Source organism: Cricetulus griseus, chromosome 9, assembly GCF_003668045.3.
Source record: "Cricetulus griseus strain 17A/GY chromosome 9, alternate assembly CriGri-PICRH-1.0, whole genome shotgun sequence".
Lineage (NCBI taxonomy): Eukaryota > Metazoa > Chordata > Mammalia > Rodentia > Cricetidae > Cricetulus > Cricetulus griseus.
This window is the reverse complement of record NC_048602.1, coordinates 23,591,127-23,603,772: the sequence shown is the minus strand read 5'-3', so window position 1 is coordinate 23,603,772 and position 12,646 is coordinate 23,591,127. Positions and strand designations below refer to the sequence as shown.

Below are 12,646 nucleotides of genomic sequence, written 5' to 3'. Positions count from 1 at the left end.
ATGTTTTTGAGGTGCTGGGCAGAGGTGGAACCCCAAGCTTCCTGCACACTGAGTAGGCCCTCGATCAAATGAACCTCATCCCCTGACCCTGAGCATCCGTGGTCCTGATGCAAGTTTCTGTTTCTCCTACAGCTGTATTTCTGTACTCTGAAACGCCGAGGGCTTATTATGAATTCTGATGGGACCACTCTTCTCCCCTGAGACCAGGGGTGACTCCCACCAACTGAGGCACAAAATCTGAACCTATAGGATCCGATATTATGTTGATCTAGCATGGCCTGGGCTCTGTGTTAGTGCTGTTGTGGGAATCATTTATGCATTCTGAAGTTAATCACACACACACACACACACACACACACACACACACACACCATATCACTGCTGGCACACACTCACACACCTTACATGCTCCACCTGGCACATTTTACTCCCATCTTGGCCTACAGAAACTGGTCCCCACCCCTGGAGTCCTCCCAGCCATCTGTGTCTACCCTCCCCCTCATTATCACAAACTGCTGGGATGTGCTTGGCTTTTCTCGATTCTAGACCCTTCCATTTTCTGTTTCCACACAGCCGAAAGTAATCTGGTCACGAATATCCCAGCTCCATCTTTCATCGGGGACCCATGGATCGTGAGAGTCAGGACTGGTTTCATGCCTCTTCCTCTCTCTCCAGCAGCACACAGACCCTAGCCAGCTCAGTGTACCTTGAGTCCGCAGCATTCCGCAGAGGGAAAGGAACTAGAAATATCACAGGAATTTATACTTTAAAAAAACATGAAGTCCAGCTGGGCGGTGGTGCCTCCCAGCACACAGGAGGCAGAGGCAGGAGGATCTTTGTGAGTTCGAGGCCAGCCTGGTCTACAACCGCTAGCTCTAAGACAGCCTCCAAAGCCACAGAGAAACCCTGTCTCGAAAAACCAAAATAAATAAATAAATAAATAAATAGCATCAAGTCCTCACGTCTCCCAGGATGTCCTCTCATTGTGTCGTGGAGGATGCCCTTGAATTTCTGATCCTGCCACCTCCCAATTGCTGAGACTACAGGGCTGTACCATCACATCGATTTATCCAGCGCTGGAGATTTGAGCCTCCAGATCTCTGTGCAAACACTGCAAACAGAGCTACACCCCCAACCCCAAATTTACACTTTTTTAGATTTAAAAGTGAGTTTACTAAATGCACCATGGTGCCCTTGGGACTGGACTGGGGAACAGGAAAAGGACCTTGAAGGCAGCGAGGGTGGACAGGACAACTGTTGTTGGAAGTGTTCCTAACTTTGTGATAAATGCTGGGTGAGATGCTGACCTCGGGGAAAGCCAGGTTGGGAAAGTGGTGGTGGTGGTGGTGGGGTTTCCAAGGGACCTTTGCAAATGTGTGACCTTTGCAACTGTTTTTGTAATACTAAAAATATTTACAAAATAAAAAGTGTATTTGGACAATGAAATGAGCCCATGTGGTTCTCAATGCTTTGAACCTGACGGACAGCGCAGCTGTCCCAGAGAAAGGGGGAAAGTCACCCTTGATCCCCAGTTGCTCCGCCACCTGTTTCTGGTCCCTGGTCTGAGGTCATTTCTCATGGCATCGTTTTAGAATCTTGTCTCATTTCATCCCGAAACAGGACCCTAGTGTCTGGGCTCCTGGACATAACCTCTGAGAAGATTTGTGTTCGCCAATGAGGCAGCGGAGGCGGGAGCTGGGGAACAGACTAGATAGATGGGGGCCAGATTAAAGAAAAGATGAGGCCGTCTGAGGGAGGAGGCTGGGGTCTGCACCCCTAGATCTAAAAGGAAAAGGGCTACGATCCCGATCCCTGGGTCAGAGAGAAGCGATCTAGGACCTAGTCGCCTGGATGGGAGGCAGGAGGGAGGGATGGATCCCTGGGTTTGAGGAAGACAGTTTAGGTCCTAGGCTTCTGTGTCTGACGGAGGATGCCTGGGGCCTGGGGCCTTGAGTCTGGGGGTAAATGGATGGGGCCTGCCTGGACTCCTGAGTCTGAGGAAGGAGGCTTGGGGTCTGAACCCTGAATCTGGGCTCTAGAGCTCCGGGTTTGAGAGAGGAAGGTTGCCCGGACCCTTGGATCTGAGGAAGGAGGACTAAGGGTTTGGATGCGAGACAGAAGAGATGGTACCCAGAGCCCAGTTTCTGATAGGAGGCCTGCATTCTAGACTCCCCCACTGAGAAAGGAAAGCTAGGGCATGGACCCTGCCTGAACGTGCGGAAGGAGGACCGGATTCCAGACGTAGGCCGTGAGGGAGGAAGGCTGCTTGGACTCTTGGGGTCCTAGGGAAGAGAGCTGAGCCTCCCCACCCCCCACCTCTTACCCCCACCACGTCTGGGGCCTTTGTCTAACCACAGCCAGTACTAGGAGTCAACACACGGTGTCGCTCTGCCCCCAGTGGGGGCAGAAGGGGCGGGGCAGAGGGTGGGGCTTTACGACCCCCCAGGGTGGGGGCGGGACTTGCTCCTGGGCAAGCAGAGGCTGGCAGGAGCCCCGCAGTGCAGGGCACTAACGGCAGTAGGCAGAAAGGGGTCAGACAAGCCTTGAAGAAGGTGAGGTTTTGGAGCTCTCAGCCCAGGTCAGAAGTAGGGCAAGGTTAACCGTCTTGAGGTAGGCTGCAGTTTGAGCAGGAAAACAGGTGCTGGACCCTCCACGGGACAAGAAACACCTTGAGGCAATTGGGTGCTTGAGTGTTGGGGCCAGGGTCTGAGCCCTCCCCAAGCTGTGTGAGTTATAGAAGTTCCTGGGACAGTAATAAGTTATGGTTTGGACCCCTTAGGTCTAAGGGAGGAGGGCTGGGGTTAGGGACCCTGGTAAATGGGTGGGGTCTGAACTTCTGCGTCTGAGGAAGGAGAGCTGGGGTCCGAACCCCGAATGTGAAGGAGGAGGGCTGGGGTCTATGTTTCTAGGTGTCGGGAGGGGAACTGGGATCTAGAGAGGTCTAGGGGAGAGCGGCTGACCTCTGAGACTTGGACCCCAAAATGATTGAGGGCTGAAGGACCGGGGACAGGTCCAAGGGACAGCTTAGGGCAGCACCCTGACATCTCAAGCTGCGCAGAGCCCCACCCTTCCCTGGAGGCAGAGAGCACCTGTTTGCTCTTTGGAGGGAACTGCTCATCCACTCCAGGCCCAAGTCTGTTTGCTTTGGAAACAAGATGGGGGTGTGTGTGTCTCGATGGCTTGGTTCATCTTTCACCTTCAGGCCACCAGGCGGCAGTGGGAATGGGAGGGGTGGGGGATCTGACCTCTTGGGTGACCTTACTTCACACCGGTGACTGTTTGCCACTCTTCGGGGTCTCCCGACAGAATGGAAGTGAGGCACAATGGGACCTGCTGATCAGGCCTCAGCCCGGGTCCAGGCTTCTCTTTCAGACCCCAGACTCAGGACTCCAGGTTCCAGTCCTCCTCCCTCAGACCCAGGAGAGCAATGTCCTTGCTGGCCCCTCCAGTGGCTATAGGCTAGTGACCTCTGAGCCCTGGGTCACTGTCTTTGTCTGTCTTGCAGAAATGCCAGGCAAACAGTCAGACGACGGGTCAATGGACGTGGCAGCTGTGGAGGACGGAGGTGACGAAGGCCTGGGGGGCCTCACTGTCGAAGAGCTGCAGCAGGGCCAGGAGACGGCTCTGGCCTTGGAAGACATGATGGCTTTGAGCGCCCAGACCCTGGTCCGCACTGAGGTGGACGAGCTGTACGAGGAAGTTCGTCCCTTGGGCCAGGGCCGGTTCGGCCGGGTCCTGCTGGTCACTCACCGTCAGAAAGGTACTGGATGCTGGGCACAGGCGTGCCATACGGTGCAGCTGAGAGCAGAGATTGCAGGGAAGCTAGCCAAGTCGTAACAACTGCAACCGGAACTTCCTTTTCCACTTTATTCCCAAGCCGTGTGTTTTAGGGGGTCCCTTTAACCCCTCTGAGCCCCAGCTCTCTCCTTTGAAGAGATGAGAAGCCTGGCATTATGGCATATGCGGGCATAATCTCACCACTCAGCCTGAGGCAGGAAGGTTGCTGGCCTAGGATTTACATAGTGAGTTCTAGGTTAGCCATGGCCACCTAGCAAGATAACCGGCTCAAACAAAACCAGACGTGGTGGCTGATCTCAGTGGTATCCCAGAGATGGGGTCCCTGGAGGGAGGGGCAGGATAGTCAGGAGTTTGAAATCATCCTATGATACAGATGTAGTTCCTGGCCAGCCTGGGCTACATTAGAGTCTTTGTCAAAAATAGAAAGCCAGGCAGGACGGCTCAGCAGCTAAAGGTGCTTGCCACAAAGTCCGATGACGTGAGTTCAATTCCCCAGGTCCTACATGGTGGAAGGAAAGACCTGACTGCCCCAAGGTGTCCTCTGACCTCCACAATGCCCCCTCTCAGCAAACACACAATCAATAAGTCAATGTAAGACTAAAAAGAAAGGAGAGAAGAAAAAAGTGTTTGTACAAAAAAAAAAAAAAGAAGAAGCAAACAAACACACACACACACCCTAATGATTTTTTGTCATACAGTCATGTGCAGACTTCCTGGGGTGTTTGAAACTGTATGGTTTGTATCTACTTGATATCTGCCTTTCCCTTTTCTCTGTCTTTTTAAACTTTTATTAAAAATTTTTTTAGTTATGTACATATCAGTGGACAATCGTGCACATGAGTGCAGTGTCCAGAGAGGCCAGGAGAGGGCGACAGATCCCCAGAAGGGGAGTTAAAGGTGGTTTGGATGTGAGTTACTGGATGGTGGGTACTGGGATTTGAACTCAGGTCTTCTGGAAAAGTAGCAATTATTATGTTGTTTGTTTGTACTATTTATTTATTTATTTATTTATTTATTTATTTATTTATTTTTATGTATACAATGTTCTGTCTGCATGTATCCCTGCAGGTCAGAAGAGGGCACCAGATCTCATTACAAATGGTTGTGAGCCACCAAGTGGTTGCTGGGAACTGAACTCAGGACATCTGGAAGAGCAGCCAGTGCTCTTAACCTCTGAGCCATCTCTCCAGCCCCCTGTTTGTTCTAACCTCTGCTTTTCTTTCTTTTTGTTTTTGTTTTTCAAGACAGGGTTTCTCTGTGTAGCCCTGGCTGTCCTGGCACTCACTCTGGCGACCAGGCTGGTCTTGAACTCACAGAGATCCAATTGCCTCTGCCTCCTAAGTGCTGGGATTAAAGGGGTGCGCCACCATCACCCGACTCATTTTTAAATTTTTTGTGTATGGGTGTTTTGCCTGCATGCATATCTATGCTCCACTTGCATGCTTGGTACCCCCAGAGGCCAGAAGAGGGCATCTGAGCCCCTGAAAGTAGAGTTACAGATGGTTATAAGCTGCCATGTGGGTGCTGGGAATCGAACCTGAGTCCTCTGGAAGAGCAGCCAGTGCTTCCCACCCCTGAGCCATCTCTCCAGCCTTCCTTCCTTCCTTCTTTTCTTTCTCTATTTCAATCAGAGCCCTGTGCAGCCCACAATGGCCTCAGACTTGCTATGTATCTGAGGCTGGCTTTGAACTCCTGATCCAACTACCTCTACCTCCACGAGTGCTGGGATTATAGCCGTGCACCACTGGGCCCAGTTTATGTAGGCCAGGCGATGGAGCCAGAGGTTCCATGTTTTCTGGGCATGCAATCTAGCAAGTGAACGACATCCTCGGCCCTGGGACTTTCTTTAAAGCAGTTCTTTCTTTCTTTCTTTCTTTCTTTCTTTCTTTCTTTCTTTTAAGACAGGGTTTCTCTGTGGCTTTGGAGGCTGTCTTGGAGAACTCGCTCTGTAGAACTGGGTGGTCTCGAACTCACAGAGATCTGCCTGACTCTGCCTCCCGAGTGCTGGGACTAAAGGCGTGAGCCACTACTGACTGGCAAAGCAGGAGTTCTTAACACGTGGGTCACAACCCCTTTAGGGTCAAACAGCCTTCAAAACACTGGGTGAGACCAGCGGCTATAGCTCAGGGATACAGCACACTACTCACCTAGCATGCCCGAGGCCCTGGTTCAATGCCCAATATGGCCAAAAAACAACCACAAAAACCAGAGGGTGGTGAGAGGCTAAGATACCTGGAGGAGATAGTGCAACTTCAGGCTGCAGTGCGTAGAGCTGAATGGTGGGTGTTTATTTTTTAGTTTTTTATTTTGATCTTTTGAGACAGGGTTTCTCTGTGTGATAGCCGTAGCTGTCCTAGAACTCACTCTGTAGGCCAGGCTGGTCTGGAACTCATAGAGACCCCCCTGCCTCTGCCTCCCCAGTGCTGGGATTAAAGGTGTGTCCACCATCGCCCACTTGGGTGGGTGTTGGTTTAAAGAGGCAGCCAGGACTGTCATTTTTAGCCGTACGGGAGACTGAGGGAGTAGGCTGGCCGTTCAAGGTCTACCTGAGGCTGCAGAATTCATTCGAGGCACCTGAAAAACTTAGTGAAAACTTGCATCAAATCAAAAAGTAGAAAGAAGTCTGAGGATATAGCTTGGGACTCCAATACTTGCCTAGAATGTACCAATGAGAAGCCGGGGCATGGCTCAGGGATGAGTGGTTGACCCAGAATTTATCAATGAGCAGGGAAAAGCAGTGTTCTTCCATACAGCCTTTGCCTAGAATCCCCCAGTGAGGGCCGTGGGGCACAGGGCATGGTTTAGCAGTGGAACACTTGCCTAGCGTGCCTAAGGTGCTAGGTTCAATCCCCAGCAATCAAAAGAAAATGTAGCAGCCTGCCTGAATCAAACAACACAAAACCCCATGGTAGATAAGCTTAAGAACTAGTATCTGGGGACTGGAGAGATGGCCCAGAGGTTAAGAGCGCTGGCTGTTCTTCCAGAGGACCTGGGTTCAATTGCCAGCAACCACATGGTGGCTCACAACTGTCTGTAACTCCAGATCTGACACCTTTACAACAATGCATATAAAATAAAGTTAAATAAATTTTAAAAAAGGAACTAGTATCGGGTGGCTAAAAGCTTGACACTAGAAGTTTCTCCATTGGAGGAAGAATTGAGGAAGTTGTTTCTACCTGGAACAGGACAGGACCGAGACTCCTTAATTGGGCCTGTTACCCTGTTCTCTGTGTGTATCCCCCAGTTGACTCAAACATGTCTTTGTGCCAGCCATGGTGGTCCATACATACAATCCTCCCACCTATGAGATGCAAAGTCAGGAGTTCAGGGCCATCGTCAGTAAACAGGGAGCCAGAAGCCAGGCTGGAATACGTGAGACCCTACTTCAGAAAAAGAAAAAAAATACCCATGGGCTGGAGAGATGGCTCAGAGGCTAAGAGCACTGACTGCTCTTCCAGAGGTCCTGAGTTCAATTCCCAGCAACCACATGGTGGCTCACAACCATCTGTCATGAGATCTGGCGCCCTCTTCTGGTGTGCAGATAGACATGGAAGCAGAATGTTGTATACATAATAAATAAATAAATAAATAAATAAATAAATAAAATCTTAAAAAAAAAAGAAAAAGAAAAAATATCCTCCCACAGTCCTCATGGGGCTGAGCTCGGCCCTCTACAAAGTGTGACAGTTGTGTGGCTTCGTCTATTTGTGAAATCCCTAGCAGTGAGATCGGGGCCTGTCCCTAACGATTGAGCTGACCATTGGGAACCCATTCCCATGCTGGGCTGCCTTGCCCAGCCTTCATACGAACAGAGGATGGGGGATGAGGACAGAAGGGAGGAGGGTACAGGAGGAGAGGAGGAGGGGAAACTGTGGCCAGGATGTCAAACACACACACACACACACACACACACACACACACACACACACACACACGCACACACACGCGCACACACACACTCACGCGCGCGCACACACACACACACACCACGCCCACACACACACACACACACCACACACACACACGCGCACACACACACACACACTCACACACACACACACACACACACCACACTCACACACACATCACACACATACCCACACACATACACACACACTCACACACACACTCACACACACACACACACACTCACACACACTCACACACACTCACACACACTCACACACACTCACACACACATACCCACACACATACACACACACTCACACACACACTCACACACACACACATCACTCACACACACACACTCACACACACTCACACACACACACACACTCACACACACTCACACACACACTCACACACACATACCCACACACTCACACACACTCACACACACACACTCACACACACACACACACTCACACACACTCACACAGACACTCACACACACATACCCACACACATACACACACACTCACACACACACACTCACACACACACACACACACTCACACACACTCACACAGACACTCACACACACATACCCACACACATACCCACACACTCACACACACACACACACACACACACACACACACACGTCCCAGCACTCAGGAGGCAGAGGCAGACGGATCTCTGTGAGTTTGAGGTCAGCCAGATCTACAAAGCAAGTTACAGGACATCCCGAGCTATTATACAGAGAAACCTTGATGGTTAATTGTTGCAGGAGCCCATTGTGGGTAGTATATCCCTGGACCAGTAGGGCTGGGCTGTAGAAAAGCATTAGCAGAGCAAGCCACAGGGAAACAGACAGTAAGCAGCAAATTGCCGTGTTTTTTTTTTTTTTTTCTGCTTCAGGCTTCTGCCTTGGTTTCACTCAGTGAAGAGCTCTAACCTGGAGGGTAAAATAAACTCTTGCTTTCCGAAGTCGCCTTTGGTCATGCTGTTTATCACAGGAACAGAAAGCCAAGTAGAACAGAGGGTACACTTTGGTCAGTGGTATTTGTTCTGAGACCTGAAAGATGAACCAATCTCCCCCAGAAATTCTATATAATTATATTATTATTTTATGGGCTTGGAGAGATGGTTCAGCTGTGAAGAGCACTGGCCCCTCTTGCAGAGGACACGGGGTTCAATTCCCAGCACTCACATGGCAGCTCACAGCTGTTGTGGGATATTAGTTGAAGGTGTGTTACATTCTTTTATGCTGTAGAACATTTGTTTGATGATGTAAAGATGTGTTACATTGTTTTATGTTGCATTTGTTTAACTCAGTGAAGCTGTGTTACTTTGCCTGCCTAACACACCTGGCTGATCTAATAAAGAGCTGAACTGTGAATAGCTGGGCAGGAGAGAAAGATAGACAGGGCTGGTGGGCAGAGAGAATAAACAGGAGAGAGGAAAAGGGTGAGAAAGAGAACACCAGCCACACAGCCAGCAACGGAGTAAGAAGGAAAGAGATAGAGAAAAGGAAAAGCCAGAGACACAAGGTAGATTTTTTTTTATTAAGATTTATTGATTGAGGGCTGGAGAGATGGCTCAGAGGTTAAGAGCACTGGCTGCTCTTCCAGGGGTCCTGAGGCCGGGCGTTGGTGGTGCACGCCTTTAATCCCAGCACTCGGGAGACAGAGGCAGGTGGATGTCTGTGAGTTTGAGGCCAGCCTGGTCTCCAGAGCGAGTTCCAGGACAGGCTCCAAAGCTACAGAGAAACCTTGTCTTTAAAAGAAAAAGAAAAAAAAAAGAAAGAGAGAGAGCGAGCGAAAGAAAAGAGGAAAGACAGTCCTCTGATGAGATGGCTCAGTGGTTAAGAGCACTGGCTGCTCTTCCAGAAGACTCAGGTTCAAATCCCAGCACCCACATGGCAGCTCACAACTGTCTGTGACTCCAAGATCTGACACCCTCACATAAACATACATGCAGGCAAAACACTAATGCACATAAAAATAAATAATAATAAAGAATGCCGGTCCTAGTGACCCTAAACTCTTTCCCGCCTCTGATACCCATCCCTGTTGCACCTGCCCCCACCTCAGGAACACCCCTGGCACTGAAGCAGCTCCCCAAGACGTCTACTTCCCTCCGTAGCTTCCTGTATGAGTTCTGTGTGGGCCTCTCACTTGGCACGCATCCGGCCATCGTGGCGGCCTACGGCATTGGCATCGAGTCAGCCAGTTCCTACAGCTTCCTGACAGAGCCCGTTCTCCACGGGGACCTCATCACCTTCATCCAGCCCAAGGTGAGTAGGTAGGCCCTGGGCGTGCCTTTGTGAGCCTTACCGGGGTTCATGGGAATCTCCAAACAGCATGAACCCCAAGAATCATGTTCACTGTGTTAGGCCACACTGGCCCTCATCTAATCCAAATTCTAGAATATTTGGTCCCTTTTGACTTCATTGCCTATGTCCTATTTCGATTAACCAATCCTCACAAGATCATAGTCTATCCTACTGGAGTTAACGGGCCTCGTGGGCTCACTGGGACCCAGCAGTTCACATTAGGGCTCACAGGTCTCTCCAGGTCACACCAGGGGCTCATGCTTGGCCTCTGCATTCATACAAGCTCACAGGCCTCACAGTTCACACCAGACTCAGACTAGTTCCCCCCCCCCCACACACACACACCCCAGCTCCACAAGCTCACCGAACTTACAGGCTTAACGTAGCTCACATGACTCATAGTTCACACTAGGCCTCAAAGGACTCATACAAAGAGACGCAGGTTCAAAGTAGGCCTTACAAGCTCACACGAGACCTTACTGCCCTGAAGTCCTCAAAGGCCTGACAGGCTTGCACTAGGCCTCAGAGACCTCACAGGCTCATATTAGGTCTCACAGGCCTTACAGGCTCACCCTGGACCTCATAGGCTTCACAGGCTCACAGCACACACACACACACACACACACACACACACACACACACACCACCCCACTTGGTAGGCCCGACGAGCTCACACTAGGCCTCACAAGTCTCTCAAAGCTCACAGGCTTCATTGGCAATGCCTATTTGTTAGCCAACCCTGGACCTGCACCTGGGGTTGAAAAGAAGCCCTACCTCTTCAGTTTCCTTCATTGTCTTTGCCCCCTGCAGGTGGGTCTTCCCCAGCCAGCCACTCAGCGCTGTGCAGCCCAGCTGGCCTCGGCCCTGGAGCATATTCACTCCCACGGCCTGGTATACCGGGACCTGAAGCCAGAGAACGTGCTGGTGTGTGACCCAGACTGCCATCGTGTCAAGCTGACTGACTTTGGCCACACCCGGCCCCGAGGGACCCTGCTCCGACTTACTGGGCCTCCTATACCCTACACTGCCCCTGAGCTGTGTGCGCCACCACCCTTCCCCGAGGGACTACCCATCCAACCTGCCCTGGATGCCTGGGCTCTGGGAGTCCTGATTTTCTGCCTTCTTACTGGCTACTTCCCCTGGGACCAGCCCCTGGTGGAGGCTGACGCTTTCTTTGAGGACTTTATCATCTGGCAGGCCTCAGGCCAGCCCCAAGACCGGCCACAGCCCTGGTATGGCCTGTCACCTGTGGCAGACGCTCTCCTGTGGGGGCTGCTAGACCCTCAGCCCAGGAAGAGGAGCCCTGTGAGCTCCATCAAGGGCTACCTAGGCCAACCCTGGAGACAGAGAGGGGGGGAGGCTGAGGAATTGGCAAAGGAGCTGAAGGAAGATGGGTAGCGAGGAAGCCACGGGGCTACCAACGGGGAGCAGCCTGCGTGCCCAGACCTGCTTAGCCTGCGCTGCCTGGCTGTGGCCTCCTCTCTGTTTGCAAGCTCTCTCCCACCTGTCCTGTGTGTAGTTTGTGTCTCCTCTGTGCTCTGTGCGTACGTGCATGTGTGCGCAAACACGAGCGTGTCATGTGACCATCAGAGGACTTTTGGGGGTCAGTTCTCTTGGGGCCCAGCAATGGAACCGAGTCCTTTATAGGTCTTCAAGCGTCTTTCCCTACGGGAGCCTTCTTGGCTGTCTCTGCTCTTGATCTCTGGATCCTCCTGCCTCGGAATCCCGAGTGCTGGGATAACAGGCTCGCACGCACGCACACACGCACGGTGCTCAGCTCCCCTGCAGAGCTGGGCACCATGGCACACACCTCAGATAGTCTGCCCTCGAAACCCCAGGTAGGACGGCCACCAGCCCTGGACAGCCTCCCCTCCTATGTGTCCTCAGAGCAGTGCCCAGCCTGCAGCAGGCAACCGGACAGACATCAGACACATCTGTAGTCGGTGCTTCCCACCGGGGGCCTCTCTTACTCTTTTCACCGCTGTCTTCCTGGCTTGTGTCACCCCTCGTGGGGCTTCGCGGCACTCAGAAGGGCTCCAGCTTTTTTTCTCCCACCCACCTGCAGGTTGGGATCCCGCCACGCCCCTGCCACGCCCCTCGGACACCGCCATGCCACACCCCCTACCCCCACCGCCTATGTACTCTTTATGTACTTGCCTCAGCTGCCCTCCTCTGCAAATAAAAGTCCCCCAGGCAACTAGGTCTTGTGCTGTGACTCTGTCCATTCGTGCAAGAGGAGTGTGAACGGGAAGAGAGAGAGAGAGCATAGAGACAGAGGCAGAGACAGGAGAAGTCGTAGGACCAAACAGTGCTTGGCTAAGGACTCCCATCCGGTCGCTCTTAAATGGAGCCTGTGACGCTAGGTATCTAAATATTGCTCAGGCAGTTATTTCATTTATTTACTTATTTGTTTGGTTTTTGGAGACAGGGTTTCTCTGGAGCTTTGCAGCCTGTCCTGGCACTCACTCTGTATAGAACAGGCTGGTCTCGAACTCATAGAGATCTGCCTGTCTCTGCCTCCCGAGTGCTGGTATTAAAGGCGTCAGCCACCAACGCCCAGCTTAATTTTCATTTTTATAACACCGAGTTCTATCTTGTAACCCTGGCTGT

The 12,646-nt window shown here is 51.6% G+C and overlaps 1 protein-coding gene across 1 annotated transcript; it reads left to right on the top strand.

Moving 5' to 3' along the window:
* Positions 1-3,507: 3,507 nt before the first annotated feature.
* Sbk2 (SH3 domain binding kinase family member 2) lies at positions 3,508-12,065 on the top strand. Its single transcript, XM_035449574.1, has 3 exons — positions 3,508-3,760; positions 9,795-9,997; positions 10,847-12,065. The coding sequence occupies exons 1-3, from the start codon at positions 3,508-3,510 to the stop codon at positions 11,432-11,434; spliced, it is 1,044 nt and encodes a 347-aa protein (XP_035305465.1). The 3' UTR covers positions 11,435-12,065.
* Positions 12,066-12,646: the final 581 nt, after the last annotated feature.